General features: G+C 41.9%; 1 protein-coding gene across 6 annotated transcripts in view; it reads right to left on the bottom strand.

Moving 5' to 3' along the window:
• Positions 1-4,116: 4,116 nt before the first annotated feature.
• Positions 4,117-17,878, bottom strand: part of LOC149173929 (uncharacterized) — a 138,611-nt gene continuing 124,849 nt past the window's right edge. For all 6 annotated transcript variants that reach the window (XM_089424801.1, XM_089424802.1, XM_089424803.1 and 3 more), the window contains 2 exons: positions 4,681-4,898; positions 4,117-4,581 (listed from right to left, as the gene is read on the bottom strand). In XM_089424801.1, coding sequence (XP_089280927.1) covers positions 4,245-4,581; positions 4,681-4,898 — 555 coding nt within the window. In that variant the 3' untranslated portion in view covers positions 4,117-4,244. The remainder of the gene's footprint in view (positions 4,582-4,680; positions 4,899-17,878) is intronic.

Raw genomic sequence — 17,878 nt, forward strand, 5'->3', positions numbered from 1 at the left:
CAACATAAAGAAACTTCAGTAATTTTTTATCATGTAGCATGGCTCGGGCAACTTCCACAATGGACCTATTCTTTCTTTCAGCCACTCCATTTTGCTCGGGATTGTAGGGTACAATAGTTTCCTTCTTGATACCTTCCTTCTTGTAGAAGTCAATGAACTCATTTGAAATGTACTCTCCACCATTGTCAGACCTAAAGACCTTAATTTTCTTCCTTGTTTGATTCTCTATCAGTGCCTTGATGTCCTTGAACATATCAAAAGTCGCATCATTATGCTTTAAATAGTAAATCCATGATTTCCTGGAGAAGTCATCAATGCATATGACACAATAGAGATGGCCACCAAGAGAGTGCACTGGCATGGGTCCACAAAGATCAGAAAGAATGAGTTGAAGAATTCCATCGGTCTTATTCTTGTTGGATGGGAATGGTCGCCTTCTATTCTTTCCACTAGCGCATCCTGGCCATACTCCATCATGTCTAGCTTGTACATCAAGCATCGTAGAGACTAACTTCTTCAATTTCGGTAGGGCTTCATAATGTAGATGTGCCAACCTGCAGTGCCATAGCTCACTTTGATGATTGGTGTCGTGGCCCATTGCCAGCAAAGGTCTCCCATTGACTCTATAGAGTCCTCCAACTCTAGATCCAAAGGTGAAAGCATCTCCCATACAAGATTCGATTGGCTAGGTGAGGACCTTTCCTCTTATGAAGGATACTCTCATCCCTTTGTCTTCCAAGGCAGATATGGATACCAAGTTCTTCTTTAGACCCGGAACATACATTACTTCATGAAAAACAGAATCCCCGAAGTTCAAATCAAATTTGACAGAACCAAAACCCTTCACTGGATATGTAGAGTTGTCCCCAAGAATGATCTTCAGACGTGTATCCCTCTCAACCAGATTTGAGAGTACTTCCTTATACTTGGAGAAGTGTCTAGATGTTAGGATATTCCGACACATAGGAAATAGTTAAGTATAACTTGGTCTAGTGTAGAGTTAGGTAAAGTGTGTTTCTTTACTATGTACATTTGTAACTTACAATCCAACGATCACGATATGTTCTAGACATGAAGTGATCTGACGGTTAATTTTCTCCTCAGTGTTACCGACACTTGATCCGTGGCTTAACACCCGATTGGTCCATGATCTCTATTTAAAAAGCATGGAGGGTCATTTGTAAGGTGGTCGTTCATGAGAGAAGCTTATGTAAATTTTCTTTCTTTTATTAATAGATTGTCTGAAGTGGTCGTGTTGGCTCAAGCCATGGATTGTTTCCCTCTTTGAGGGTTTTAACCACGTCAAGAATATTGGTGTATTGATCTGTGATCTGTTTGTGAGTGGTGTCCTTTGGTGTTCTATCTGAGCAACTTACCCTGTAAATTCTTACACTAGAATCCCCACTAACTACCAACCATCATATGAATCCGAAGGGGAAGAACTAGAAAGAGCAAAAATAAGAATATATTCAGATTGACTAGCAGTTGCAATATTTTCGTACCAAGAATTTCTTACTCTCTTTTGAGGATGATAGTGTTTTTCTCTATCATCGGGGGTATCTCCTCTTCTTCTACCATCACCTCCTCTTCTACCATCGCTTCGTCTTCGATCATTGCTTCTTCTCCTATCATTATACTTGTTGTTGTTGTTGCCTCGATTGGATCTTGGAGCATCTCTCTTTCTCAGACAGTCTCGGGCATAGTGACTAGAGTTGTGGCAGTTGAAGCATTCAACTTGAGGCTTGTCTTTTCTCAATCGTCTCTTGGATTCCTTGGATTCATGAGAAGAATTTCTTGGATTGGATGGCCCGCCTCTACCTTTCTTCTTCTTGTCTTGTGTAGCAAATGCAGAGGGCTCTCCTTCTTCATGCTTTTGAATCCTTCTCAGGGCAATCATTGTGGTTTCCTCTTGAGTGCATTGTTCAACAAGTTCATCAAATGTTGGGAGTTTGTTCTTGCTTATAGTGGTAATGAAGGTTTCCCAAATAGGAGGAAGACCTTGAAGAGTGATCATCACCAACTCTCTATCAGATATAGTCTCATCAGGGGTCTGCAATTGAACCCTTAGTTGGCATACCCTCATGATATAGGATTGCACAGATTCTCCCGTGATCATCTTTGATTCCTTGAGCTTATTCTTCAATGAGAGGATATGATTTAAATTGTTGATTTCATAAATCCCAACCAGCTGATCATAAATGTCCTTAGACTTCTTCAAGTTACCAACATAAACAAGTAAATGATCTTGCAAACCATCAATGAGAATTTTCATAGCTTTGAGGTCGCCTTTCTTGTACTTGGACTTGACAACAACAAAAGCATTCTCTGGAGGCTCGCATACATTTCCTTGCACATATTCCAAGACATCATTGTCATCTAGTATAACTTCCAAGCAACAAAGTTAGATGAATCACCCAACTTCTCATTGTCCTTGAAGAAAGAGGTAGACATCTATCTAAATCAAATAGTCTCCTCCAACTTTTTTCAAAGATGATTACTCGTCTCTTGTCTCCTTGGGCTTTGTTCTTCACCTTAGCTTTGATACCATGTTAAATTTCCATTGTTCTATGTTCTAACAATTACTTTAGCCCAATTATTTTCTTCAATTAGCAATATTTTCAAAACAATTTAATCTTCGAATGACCAATAGCAATTGTAAATAAAACAATAAATGCAATGAACAAAAAGAGGCAATCAAGAGCAATAAGAGACACAAGGATTTGGTCAAAGACCAGGAAAAAACCCACGAGGAAAACACTTTCAAATTTTTCTTATTAGATTGTCATAAAATATTCAGCAGAGAGTGCAATGTTCCAAATTCATCAACCAAGACCCAAAGTCAAATCTTTGACTATCCAACAAAGTCAACCAACCAATATCAAATGATGAGCCAATAGTAAAATCTGCCCCAAGTCAAATCTGGTCAAAGTCAAAATTTGCAAATTTGTCAAACTCAACAGCAGTCAAATGTGCCCTAACTAGTCCAACAATCAACAGTGAAACAGCCCTCCAAGAGCTCTGAAAACAGTCAATAAACTCGGCCTTTAATGTTGGTCAAACCTCAGTCAAAACAGCTCCAAAAATCTCAGTCAAACCTGGTCAACAGAGAGAGAGGGTCTGCAGTCAAAGTCTGAGGCCAACCTCAATCAACATGCTCAGAAAACCTCGGTCTTTGTGCCCACAAATTTGGCCTCCAAAACAGTCCCAAAAAATCAAGTCAAACAAGGCCCAAACTACAAAAGTCAATGCTGGTCAAAGTGCAGATTTCAGCCTCCTGCAATTTACTCTCTCCACTTTACACATGTGGATGAAGACCTGCAATTTTCAGATGTATTGAACCTCAAGAAGAATGTGTGATGTGATGTGTCCAAATGAGAGTGACTTGACTTGTATTTATAGGCATTGGAGGAGGGCTAATTTCTCTTCTAGGCCGACCTTGACTATTGTGCCACTGTGGGTTCTCACTTTAAAAATACATTTTTTCCTTAACCAAATTAAATTTTTCCAAGGGCAATTTGGGCCTACTTAGGATGAGGAAGATAGTCAAATGGAGGGAATTTGTCTCTGTGCTGCAAAATTAACATTCCATTTTAAGCCACAACTTATCTCTAGGGACTGTCAAATGCCTTTTTGAAGTCGACAATGCAACAAAATACTCCTCTTAGTGTGATACCATGATCCACCGTAGAATGTTTTGACCTAAAACCTGCTTGCCTTTTGCCCTCTTTTTTTTTACTTCTGCCCACTTAATATCACATAGCTTTAGAATTGCATCAGTTTGCATCACATTGATACTGTAATTCATCTCTCGAGTGCCAGTTTGTAAGACATCAAACTGGCAATCTTATCCAAAATTCGAAATGCTGAAGATAATGTAACAGCCGTTTGAGCTGCAAGTAAGTATAATCAACATACAGCAGTTTGGATAAGAGTCTCTTGTCTATTAACCTATCGATTTATTTCATTTCTTTCTTTTATAAAATAGCAGAAAAAATAAGATTGTCAATCTCCGATCTGCAACTGAAAAAAATTACTCAGTGGCAATGGTTACTGCATCCATATGCATATAATGCCAATGGAAGTGGTATAAGCATCTCTTATTTTCTGAAATATATAGGTAGAAATAGCTATACTAAAATATTTTAGTAAATAAATTAATAAAACCCACATCGAAGCATTGCGGGAAGATAATATGAACCACGGTTACAATTCCAGTTTAAACAGAAACTGCTAGTCTATTTTATTTATAAATCATTTGTCAGGGGTACAAGCATCCGACTTACACCTAAAAAATCTTCAGCAAATTCATCGTCACCCTTGGACAGCATAGTTTTCAAGTCAACCTGGATTTTGCGATTTTGCAAGATTCGAAATCTACGTTTGATCTTTTTCTCTAAAGAGTAGCTAAAATATCTAGGGTATGTGACTGCTTCTTTTATTGATTTACCCATATCATTGACCAGATATTCTATCTTTGGTCTAAAGACTTCTTCAACGCTGTACCCTAATAGTGGTGGAAAGCCGCATATCATGAATGCCACGTTTTCCTTTGAAAAACCTGCATGCTCCAAATATTCGATTCTGTACAACAAACATAAGTAGATTTGGTTAATATTCAAATTAAAGAAAATTACAAGGAACTAACACTAAACCTAGAAAAGATACAGAATTTAATGTTACCGTGGCTTCAATGTTTGATCCACATCCATTACTAAAAATTCGGGATATTTCTGCAAAACACGTTGGAGACACAGATCGTGAATTCCCAATTCAATGAGGAATTCAACCTTCCTCCTGAGGGTAAACTCAATATTGGATGCATAGATTTCTGGACATCGATCCAAAATTTTCCCCATGCTCTTTGTATTTAACCCCAAATCTTCCATGAAGGATACAACCTGAAATAATCAATTAAAGACAAACAAGACTTGTTTAGTTGCCTTGGTGGTGTTTGTCATATATGTATTCTTAGATAAGATGGATCATATCATTAATGAATTAAAGAATTTAAAAGCATCATTAGAACAACATGATGAAAAGTAATATAGAATTTGTGTTCCCCAATTCATTTAATAGCAAGTTTACACAATTCATGTGGGCAGACAGGAATCAACATAACCATTAAGGGTATGGTAGTCGTCCTAAATTTAGGAATCACTAGTGCCACAAAATACATTTCTATATAAAAAAAAAAAAATTATGCCAAAAAACTCATAAAATTGAAGAACAATTGAATGTAAGTTTAAAATTCTACTTTCTAAACATTTGGATGTGAAATATCATCATATGATATATACGATGTCATGTAAAACCATAAGATCAATTATAAACAGAGCCATCTAATCCTGTACCAAACTTTCCTCAAGTTGATGGAATCTGGAAATATGGGGGTATCATTCTACCATGCACAAGGTGGAACTCTGCTTGTGCAAAATTTCTGCCACATTCTTATTGAATTTGTGACTAAAAACAGGGTCCTGTTGCTCTAAAATTTGCTTACTCCAATTGACTTGTAATTTTACAAAACAACAATGGGAATATGGGAATATAATATTTCAGAATATCAAAATATCAAAATCACAAAACGTCGATGTATTATCAGGAAAGTGTAGAAAAATAGGGTGCACAAATGTTGGAGACAAAACAAAAGAAATATTACATTCATAATGTTGCAAAGTTACATTGGCCATTTGAATATCAATGTTTGTTGCTTCTCATGAGTTTGATGGACCATCTCTCATTTGAATATTGTTGTGGGTTCGTGTTGTTCCTCTTACCCACCAAAATGGGTAACCCTAAAGGAGAAAACTTTAATCCTAACTCGGAGAGCCTGCAAGCCAGCAGCCCTACACATTTCTCAGTGATGATGATATGCCACATTCTTCCATGATTTGCACAGGTCATTCACCTCCCACCATTCAGCATTCCTCTTGAATGAACGTGGGCTACAACTCGGCAGATACTTTAACCATTTTGCAATTAATTTCTTTTACTTAATGTTTAGGGCATTCTAACATGGATAAACGAGTGATCTGGATGATTGACCGACCTTGACTATAAACATGTTCTCTCCGCTTACCACGTGGGTTAGTCTTTAGACCTAGTCCAATGAGACCTCCTCTAAGGCATTACGGTTATAGGAAGGGCACTACTTGGGAACAATGTTGAACGAAGCGAGGACGTTTTTTGGAAGTGAAGAGTCAGAAGCGTCATTTTCCAAAAATCTAGGAAGCAAAGCGTCTTGGAAGCATCTATTATATATATATTTGCATTTATATTCAAAAAAACATCCAAAAAGTCAAATTAATTGTAGAGGATATGAAAATATGCATATTTGTACATAAATCAAGATACATATGGCATCCATTGTACATCAATGATTAGTTATCCAAGCATCAACCATCTAGATTCTAGCAATTACAAACATACATCAAATTTTTAAGCATATCATAAACATAAAACATTTAGAAGATAAAATCATAAAACATTCAAATAACTTATCTAGCAAGTGACCAATTGTCAACATGAGTCATGTCCAAAATTCAAATAATAATATTTACAAAATAGGCCATCTAGCCACCACCGAGTACACATTGAACTAGGAAGTGTAAGACAGAAGTAAACTTTGAATATATCTACTAATCTCTCCTTCCACCATGGACACTATGTGAGCCTCCACGTGGTGGCAGTGAAGAAGATGGTGGCTCAGGCTGTGGAAGTTGTGGAACTAATTGAAGATGAAGCCCCTAATGTTGGTGTTGAAGAATGAGGGAGTTTGGGGTTTGCACTTACCTCTTTAGCTCCTGTAGATGCCAATCCTTCTTCACTCCTCCAAGTTCCTCTTAGCTCCTCCTCCTTCACTCCTCCAAGCCCTCCTCAAGCCTCTCTTCTCAAGGCTCTCCAAAGATGCAAGAATGAGGAAAAGAGAGGGGGAAATGCTTTTTAGCCCCTTCTATCATTTCCCTAACTCACCTTAAACCCACCCCCAATCCAAGTTGAATAAAGGAAAAAATAAAAATAAATAAATAAATAAAAGTGGGCATCCCGTTGAACTGCCCACCACCCTCAGGAATCATTTGGGATCTGCCTGAATCTATGCCCTATCCTCCACAAATCAGAAGTGGATCCCTTTCTAGATCCGCTGATCGGAAATCTGGAACAGTGAATCGGGCTCGCGGGGTTCCATATTTCCAGGAATCACTCCAAATCAACGAAACCACAGATCCAATTTTCAGATCCACGGTTCCGTCGGAGGATCGGTCAAGGACCTGTATGGGGCGCAGTTCCGACCATGGATCCTTGGGAGGGTTGTTGAAAAATGTAACTAGTTTCGGTCTTCATAATTGTTGTACTCATTTCAATATGTATCCTATGTAACAAACAAGAAAAGAAGAAAGAAAATTATTATTATTAAAGCATGGGTTTCATGCTCATTATTGATGGTCTTCTAGGTAAAAGCATGTTCTTCGTGCTTCTAGGGTTTGTTAGGTCTTAGGATTTATTGTCATGAGTCAATGGAGTCAACATCATGTTTATAAGACCCTTCCAGGAAATTTGTAATTGTAAAAAGAATTATTTTTTAGTCTAGAAAGTCCTGGAATCTCCAAGAGTACAAGTCGGCCCTAGGATCATCAAGTCAACCTAAAGGAGGGAATTCGACCCCTTGAGAAGGCTATATAAAAGCGCAGTTTGACTTCATTTGGGGCACACTCACTAGCAAGTTCGATCTACAAGAAAAAGTTCAATCTATAGTTGGGTAGTTGCAAAAAGGAGAGCGAAATTCAAGGAGAAGGAAGAAGGATGAAATTTCTTGGTTTTTGGGCTCTATCTCTCTCACACGTGCGAAATTCTAGGGTTTTTGGGCTGCAAAAAGAAGTCGAAGTTGCAGGACCGAATTGCAGTAGGATGAAAGGCAGCATCTTGTAGCTGGGAGGAAGGAAACTTTGTTTAGACCTTGCTGACCTTAGAAAGAGTTGTATTGCTCTTGGAAGGTCCTAGGAGGAGGCTGATCTAGGGTTTCTTCAGGAGCTACAAGGCCGAAATTATAAGGTCGAAGTTGCAGATTGAATAGCAGTATTGTAGCTGGCAGGTCAAAGTTGCAAGTGTTTAGCAGTTTGGCAGCATCTAGCTCATAATCACTTAAGGACCCATGTCTACACCCACGATCACCAACTGGAAGAAGATAGATGCATCAGATGACAAGGATGTTGACCCCACCTTGTATAAAAAGCTCATCTATTCACTCATGTATCTAGTCAACACTAGGCCAGATATCTACTTCGCAATCAATACCCTCGGTTAGTTTATGGTGGAACCGAAGAGGGTACACTGAACAGCAGTGAGGTACATTTTGAGGTATGTTCATGGCACAATCGAGTATGGGTTCAAAGATACTCAAAGGGATGACATCAGACTATGTGGGTTCACAAATGCAGGTTGGGCAGGTAGTTCGGTAGACAAGAAATGTACCTCGGGTACTACTTCAGCGTTGGATCAATGATGTTTCTTGGTGTAGCAGGAAGCAGAATTCAGTAGCACTGAGCTCTATAGAAGCAGAGTACATGGCAGCTAACACAACTACGTGCAAAGCTATATGGCTTCAAAAGTTGTTGGTAAGCTTGTTCAAGCAGAGGATGGAGGCGACCAGTATCTACTATGATAACCAGTGTTGTATCAAGCTCTCTGAGAATCTATTGTTTCATGATAGGTCGCCATACTCGATTGTGCCACGTACATACCTCAAAATGTGGGTTTAGATATACTCGAAGGGATGACGTCAGACTAAGTGGGTTCACAAATGCAGATTGGGCAAGAAGTTCGGTAGACAGGAAATGTACCTCTGGATACTACTTTAGCATTGCATCAATGATGTTTCTTGGTGTAGCAGGAAACACAAGTCAGTAGCACTGAGCTCTGCAGAAGCAGAGTACATGGCAACTAACACAGCTACGTGCGAATCTATATGGCTTCAGAAGTTGTTGGTAAGCTTGTTCAAGCAGAGGATGGAGGTGTTGTATCAAGCTCTTTGAGAATCTAGTGTTTCATGATAGGTTGAAACACATAGATATTCGGTGTCATTTCATCAGAGGTTGTGTGCAGCGTGGAGCAGTCCAACTACAATATGTTCCCACAGATGAGCAACTTGCAGATATACTCACAAAAGATCTAGGGAGAGTTAAGTTTGTCTACTTCAGAGAATAGATGGGTATGGTGGAGAATCCATTTCAGTGGCAGGGGGAGAATATTTAGGACGCTTCTCAGTTGCAACAAGAACAAATGAGAGGGAGTTGCAGTGCAGATGCAGAGTTGGCAGTAGCGTTGCAGTGTTAGCAGCAGCACAGATGCAGCATCAGACTTGTGCAGTAGTTGTTGGGCAATGGCAGGTTGTCACAGTGGCCAAACATCAGCAGCGTACAAAGGGTGATACAAAGACAACCTGTTGTAGCAGTAGTGCAACACTAGAACACCTTCCTTGCTAAGAGGGAGTGTTAGTATTTGTAGCATCGGAGGTGTTCTAGTCTTGAAACTTTGTGGAGAGGCTAAAACACAGACGTTCACCATAACCTAGAAATCATTTCTGGAAATTCTACCTAGAAGTGTCTCAATTAGCTTATTAGACCATTTTTAAATATTTCGTAAGTCTAAACTTAGGAAAAGTGGTTAATTAGTCAGTATTAATTGAGAAAGGTGTGAATCATCTAGAAACTCACACAGATCGATCCAGATATGATCTCAACCATCGATTATGTTTTAATCTTGGTTGTTGGAGTCCCAATTGGAGATAATAAGAGGAGGTCGATGGGTAGATGGAAAACACACCAGTGCAAATACTCAGTTGCCTAGATATTTCGATTTTCTCTATAGTAGAGATCCAGCAAGAGAAGATTGAACCAAAGAGTGAGTAGTAGGTGGCAAATGACGTCACCAGCATTTCCGAAGGAAGTCTTCCAGTCTCCAAAGAGGTAGTGAGAGGGAGAGCAAAATTCCTAGAGGATCTGCGCAAGGATTTCGCAAGCATACCAACAGAACAGTTCGATTTAGCTAGAAGAACTAGTAATTCAACAGCGGGAGGCCAGGATTTTTGGTCAGATGAACCAGTGAGTCAGTTCCAAAGTCAGGGAGAGACAGAGTTGTTAGTTTTAGAGTTTTCTGGAGGCAGCTACAGCAGAGCCTATGCAAGCTCTGTGTAGAGGTTGACGCAGAAGGGTTCGCGTGTGACTGGGGAGGTAGTTCCAGGGACAAAATTCAACTGTGGGGTGAGGAAAAATCCTCACAATAATTTTGTCAGTATTTCTCCCAAACTGGATTGCCAATAAAGCGTCCAAATTATGGTACTCATATTTTTTTGTTGTTGCATAATAAAATAAACCCTCGTACTGTTGCATCGATTTTCCGACATTAGGTTTTTCTAGGGACTTTTGTGCAAAAATTACAATGTCAATTTCATGTGTGTGCTAGCATATTTCTCAGTTCCTATTTTTGCTTCCGCAATATTTTACTTGGTGAAGAAATTGCAGTGTGAATATTTTGTTATCTTGTCGTAAACAAAATAAACTGCATAATTAATTTTTTCAGTGAGGAGAAATATTTCAAGTTGCTGCATTTCAAGGAATTTTCACACAGAACACATTGTTCATGCAAGACTGAAACGTGGTTGGTGTGTTGGTTAGCCCGAAGGGCATCACCAAGAACTTGAAGTGTCTGTAGTGGTAGCGAAAGGCAGTCTTTGAGATGTCCTTCTCCCTTACCTAGATTTGGTGGCACCCCGAGCGCAAGTCTATCTTAGAGAAGTACTTGGATCTTCTAAGCTCATCCATCAACTCATCAATGCGCGAAATTGGATACCCGTTCTTCAACGTCTTTTTCTTGAGGGCTAAATAATCTATACACATGTTGAAATTTCTAAGTCTATCCGTTAGAAATTTAATCTGTATTCTTCTGGTTTATTTCTTCTACTTGTTGATTCTGAAAAAGTTATTTAAAACATATAATAACGAAATAAACACAATACAGTCTCAACATCTACAGATCAACAGCTGAAAGAAAACAAACACACAAGTGACACCGTTATTTTTGGACAATCGTCCTCAGAAAAACCCAATGCAAGAAAACCGATGCAGTTATTATGAGGGTTTATTATTATGCAGTATTTCCTTGAGTACAACTAGATGCCAAACTGGCTCACTCGACAAAGAAAAACAACCGGCAGTAATACCTCTCTATTCGGAAACAAGTATTCAAAAAACCTGTCCTACGAAACCCTCTCCAGCAACTTTGAAGCACTGCGTTAGCCTCCTATTGCTCTGCATCAGCCTTAGAACCCTCTGTGTCAGCGCTCTGAGGCACTGCGCAGCCTCTAGGACCCTTTGCGTCACTCCTGTTACCCTCTGCGTGGATGACGCAGGCCCTCTGGCCTCTACGCTGTCTCTGTTGGGCTCTTCGTGGCATGCTCTGGTTGCTACTTCTCACTCTCTGCCTTTGCGTTGGTCTCTCGGCACTATCTCTGCCTCTCTGTCCAGTACTCACTGCCCCTCGTTGTTGATCACTAGCTCGACTTTGCTTAGCAACCCCGCTCTAGCAAATCAAATGACTGATCACTCTGGTGTATTCTCCAACTGACCCTCAAGCCTCCTCTTATACTTTTCCTATTGGTCCTTCAACGGCCGAGATTACATCTCTAATCAATGGCTAAAATTAGATTTGGCTTGATCCATATCCTTTAGAACCTTCTAACCCAGTTTTATATTAATACCTATTAATATTTTATTTTTCCGAAGTTTAGACTTAGGAACTCCATTAAAAATATTAATTATTTTAATATCTCCCAAACCGGGTACAATATGTCCAAACCATTTCTGGGTCTTGGAGATCTCATGTGCTTTAGCCTCTCCACCAATTTTCATGGCTAGAGCACATCCGATGCTACCCCAAATCAACACTCCCTCTTAGCGAGGATTGTGCTCTAGTAATACTCCACACTGAGCATTACCTTGATTATATGGCACCGGTACCTGTGTTGATGCTAGGCCTCCCTGCCCAACATCCTCTGCACTACTACATCCTGTACTACTACCCATGGCTCTGCCACTGCCACTGCTGCATCTGTATGGCAGCTCCCTCTGCATCTGTGTTGTTGCTGGTCATTTCTCCCAACACTACATCTACACTGCAACCCCCTCTCATCATGTTGCATCGTGCTACTGCACTGCAACTCAGTTACTATGAAGTAAGTAACTGATCCACCCAACTACTGACATCCCTATCAGGCTAGAAATACTCCTGATGTTGAAGCTCTCTCTGTCGCTAACACGTGCTCCCTCTACTGACCTCTGTGTTGCTGCAACAACTCCCTGCATCTCGCATCATTGCAAACCTCTCTGTGCCATCCTGCACCGTTCAACACTCTCCCTGCCTCTCGCACTGCTGCAGCTTGCTAGTCTCGTGCTACCAAGGGACTTCTGCACTGTAGCACTTTGTCACTTCATCCGCATCCGTCTCTATCGACATCTACCAGTCCTGCTACTCTCTCTTCAAGGCTCCCATAGCAAGGTATAATCCAAGAGGTTAGGTACCTCAAGGATCCTGCCCCTCATCGCCTATAGTCCTCCTGACTACAACTCGATGTCTCCCCACCTCTTCTGTAGAGGTACATGAGCACTCATGGCACAATCGTCATCCTCCTCGACCTCCTTCTCTGCCTTCGTTGGCACTGCCTTAGAGTCAGACGCCTCTCCCTTACTCTTCTTCTTCGAACACTGGTTCGCATAATGCACTAGTTCCCCACAATTGAAGCATTTGACCTTGGAGAGGTCCTTTTTCTTTCTCTTCTCCTGCTTTCCCGCAGAAGCCAGAGTTACATCCTCTTCCTCTTCCTTCTTGATCCGGACTCCTTTGTTGCTACTCCCCATCTTGCTCAGCCATCTAATCTCTTCTTAACGAAGAGCCGCCCACAATTCTTCCCAATTTGGAAGATTCGCCCTGCCTAGTATGCGCTAGACAAATGTCTCCCACTCCTTGGAGACTGCGTTTAGTGCGGTCCTCACCATCAACTCCTGATCTAACGTGGCCCCTATGGAAGTCAGTTGGTCCCAAATCTCCTTCAACCGACCGAGAAAGTGATTTATCTGCTCCCCCTTCTGCATCTCGTATGATCTCAGTTGATTCTCAAGTAACATCTTCCTCTGCACGGAAGTATGCTGGTACAACGTCTTCAAGGTGTCCCACATTTCCTTTGTCGTATCCTTCTCGGCAATATGTTGACTGCATGATCCTTGACCCCATCAAGGATGATGCATTTCGCCTTGGCCATTGCATCCTCGTATTTCTCATTATCAGCCAAATCAACTGGGATCGTCATTGTTCTCAAGGCAAAGGCCTTGATGCGATGTCTATCTAGAATGGACAGGATCCTAGCCTTCCAGACCACAAAGTTGGACGCCCCGTCCAGCCTGTCCTGATCCCTCAGCCCATTCATGGCCATCTCTCTGCTCTTCTGTCGACTCCTCCGAGTCTCTCTACTTCCCTCCAGAAGTTCTCTCTTCGACTCCTGCTGAGTCTCTCTACTTCCCGCCTGGAAGTTCTCTGCTAGACTCCCTCTGAGTCTCGATTTCCCTTCTGGAAATCCTCCTGCCAATCGTCAAGTTGCACCTCTCCGATCTTCTATGCACCTGCAACACTGATCTGGATTCCTTGGCTAGAAATCCGCCTCGTAGCAACTCCCTCTACCTTGGTTTTGCCCTGTTAGGTATTGTTCTGCCCACAGTACCCCACCAGCTTCGCTCCCGCAAACTGCCCACAGCTTCCTATGCCCCAGCAACTGAAGGACTGAGCCTCTAGGCTCTACACAATCCCGGCACTGGCAAAACAGCTCCCTCAGCCAACTGCGTCAACCCTCCTGGTCTCTGTGTGGCTCTACATGAGCCTCTTTCTTCCCTCCTCAGGCTCTGCGTTGGCCTCTCTCTGGCCCGGACTGACGACACAGTTCCTCTGCGTCAACCCTTCTTCTGTCGCTCTCTGCAAGAATCAGCTTTTGTCACTTGGGACAGCTGATTCTGCTGCAAATGCTCTACTTAGTTGATGCCTTCAACTTTCCTGTGATCTGCAACCACACTCTGTTACCATGTTGAAATTTCTAAGTCTATTCGTTAGAAATTTAATCTGTATTCTTCTCGTTTATTTCTTCTATTTGTTGATTCTGAAAAAGTTATTTAAAACATATAAATAACAAAATAAACATAATACGGTCTCAACATCTACAGATCAACAGCTGAAAGAAAACAAACACACAAGTGACGCCATTATTTTTGGACAATCGTCCTCGAAAAAACCCAATCCTGGAAAACCGATGCAGCTATTCTGAGGGTTTATTATTATGCAGTATTTCCTCGAGTACAACTAGGTGCCAAACTGGCTTCACTAGACAGAGAAAAACAACCGGCAGTAATACCTCTCTATTCGGAAACAGGTATTCAGAAAACCTGTCCCACGAAACCCTCTCCAGCAACTCTGAAGCACTGCTTCAACCCCCTGCTACTCTGAGTCAACCTCAGAACCCTCTGAGGCACTGCGCAACCTCTGGGACCCTTTGCGTCACTCCTGTTGCCCTCTGCGTGGATGACGCAGGCCCTCTGGCCTCTACGCTGTCTCTACAGGGCTCTACGTGGCCTACTCTGGCTGTTGCTTCTCGCTCTCTGCCTTTACGCTGGTCTCTCGGCACTAGCTCTGCCTCTCTGTCCAATACTCACTACCCCTTGTTGCTGATCACTGATTCGACTTTGCTTAGCAACCCCGCTCTAGCAAATCGAATCACTGATCACTCTGGTGTATTCTCCAATTGACCCTCAAGCCTCCTCTTATACTTTTCCTGTTGGTCCTTCAACGACCAAGATTACATCTCTAATCAATGGCTAAGATTAGATTTGGCTTGATCCATGTCCTTTAGAAACTTCTAACCCAGTTTTATATTAATACCCATTAATATTTTATTTTTCCTAAGTTTAGACTTAGGAACTCCATTAATATTATTAATTATTTTAATATCTCCCAAATCAGGTACAATCTGTCCAAACCATTTCTGGCTCTTGGAGATCTCATGTGCTTTAGCCTCTCCACCAATTTTCATGGCTAGAGCACATCCGATGCTACCCCAAATCAACAACACATACGAAGGGTCCCATGCTTCTTCTTCACCAGTACAATTGAAGAGGCAAAGAAACTCGAACTGAGCCTAATGTGCCCCAACCTCAGTAGCTCTTGTAGTTCCCTCTCAATTGTATCCCGATATGCCTTGGGATGCCTGTAGGTAGTGGTAATGACTGCATGCACCCCCTCCTCCAGCTCAATAGTGTGCTCAAATCCTCTGTCTGGTGGCTTGCCAGGTGGAATCTCTCCAAATACTTCCTGATGCTTCTCCAAGAGTGCCAATATGCCCGAATGTGTTTACTGCGTTGGTCCCCCTATCTCTGAAATCCTCAACTCTACAGCCCAAGTGATGTCACCATGTCTCAAGTCAACCTCCATCCTATGCATTGACATTGTCTAGGGTGGATATGAGTGCATCCCTCTCAACAATACCATCTTCCCATCTAGACCCATGAACTCCATCTCTAACTTCTTCCAATCGATAGTGACTCGCCCAAGAGAATACAACCACTAAACACCCATCACCACATTCGTGTTGAGAACGTCAACTACAAACAAGTGATCTGTCATAGAGTAGTTCCCCATGGTCACGGTCAAATTGTGAACATATCTGGTGCACTGCATGGTCTGGTCTCCTGGCATCAAAATTGAAAACCCTTCAAAGGACTCTGCCTGAATGGCCCTGCGCTCAACCAACTGCGCAGCTATGAAATTGTGGGTAGCCCCACTGTCCACCAATACTTACACGCATTGCCCTTGGATCGTCCCCCTGATCAATAATGTCAAGTACTTCAGAACTCCCCGAAGTGAAGCAATAACCCTGCCGGTGGGCAAGAATGCCCCTCCACCAGGTCAAGGTGGTGGTCCACCTCCTCCAGTACCCTGATGTCCATAATATCTCGTTTCTGGCTCCTACTCTATCCCCTTCTCCTCTGGCTCACTGTCTAAAAACACCTGTATATAGTGGACCTTGCCCTTGGTACATCGGTGCCCTGGTGCCCATGGCTCTTAGCAAGTGAAGCATAGCTTCCTCCTCATAAGGCCCTTCTAGTCTCATAATCCAATTGTCCGCTCCCTGTCCACTCCTCCTGAGGAGGTCTATTATCCTTCCCTTTTTGAGGGAAAGTGGGTCTAGTAGGTGTGAGGGCCCTCATCTTTGGAACAACGTCTAGCATGTCGCGTGCTCGGTTAATGGCATCCTGCAATGACACCAGCTTGTATGCTTGCACCCATCATCTTAGTGGCTCATCCAGCCCCTCAACAAAAAGCATGATCAATCTAACCTTGGAAATGTCAGAGACCATCACCGCGAGTCTCTGGAACTCAGCTATATAATCCTTTGCGCTACCTGTCTGCTTCAGGTTAGCCAACTCCCTGACATGCAACTCTGGGTCTTTCCTATCAAATCTCTCCACCAACCTATGAGTGAACTCAATATAAGAAGTAATGGATGCATGCCCTAATGTGATCAACGCACGATACCACCACTCTTGGGCATCTCCCTCCAAGGGTAGTGTGGCAAACCTAATGGCATCAGTCTCCCTCATTGGATTTAGATTTAGATAAGTATCTAATTTTTAAACCCAAGCCCTAGTTAAACTCCTGGCGACCCATCAAAAATAGGCAATGTCAACTTCCCTGCCAGCTTCTGGTTATCCCAACTCTGGTACTCTTGCCTTCCTCTGGATGAAGTTCAAGCCCCCCTTGTACTTGTCTTTCAAATGGCAATAATCTGCAAAAGTGAGAGTCCTCCTAACTTGAGGATCCAACACCTCACACTCATCAATCCCATTAGTGAAGGATCTAATCAGCTCAGTGAAGGGATCAACCCCTCTCATGCTCTGGCTCAATGAAGCGTGGCATGATGGGTTTGCTGGTCTGGCCATATGTGTGAGTGGGATGTTGGTTTGTGAATTGATGTATGTGGCTCCCCTCTATTGTGTGAGAGCCTCCTTATCCATCATTGGCTCCTCCTTGTGGCCCTCCATGCATGTTCTAAAGCTGCAAGTCTACCGTCTCATCATCCCCATCAATTGTTGGTTCAACCTCACTAGCTCCCCCTGTTGACCACTAGGATGACACCTGATGAATATATGAAAGACTCCATGCCCAAGGACGATCCAGAGGACACTTGTACCATCAGATATCATCAGTCAACAGAGTTTTTTAACTCTGCTTCTATCTTCTCATCATATTTCTTATACCCAGATTCCACACCCTGCGGGGAATTGTAATAAGTGATACTAGTAATGATGAATTTTTGAGTCTGTAACAAGCCTAGGCTGTTGGGACTTGATCAGCAAACGAGTACACCTTGGTGTGTTTTTTATCTGGTTAATTATCCCTTTTTTCAGAGGCGGATAATTTTCTGGGGTTTTTCACTCACTTTTTACCTCAAAGTCGGGGTGACGGTTTGAAGGTTGAAACCCTAACACATCTTAGTGTCTAGAGTTGATGTATATTACCATACTAAATCACACAGAAAATTTCGTGGAATTTGGTTAGGTCTAGGTGGTCATTTTTTAATTTTTTAGATTTCCTGCAGGTCAAAAATTGCAAATAAAATTGTATTCAAATTGTAATGAGTGTAGTCTAGAAAAGTTGTATGGGGTATGAGTAATCAAAATTACACCTCACCCTCAACTTTCTACTATCACACACTTTGAGGGGTTAATAATGTGTTTGGGACCCTCAAAACCCACATTTCCTAAGTTTAGTGGAAATTGTGGCATTTAAT

This window comes from Pinus tabuliformis, chromosome 4_2 (genome assembly GCF_031772625.1).
Source record: "Pinus tabuliformis cultivar Carrire ecotype Pingquan chromosome 4_2, CPIR1, whole genome shotgun sequence".
Lineage (NCBI taxonomy): Eukaryota > Viridiplantae > Streptophyta > Pinopsida > Pinales > Pinaceae > Pinus > Pinus tabuliformis.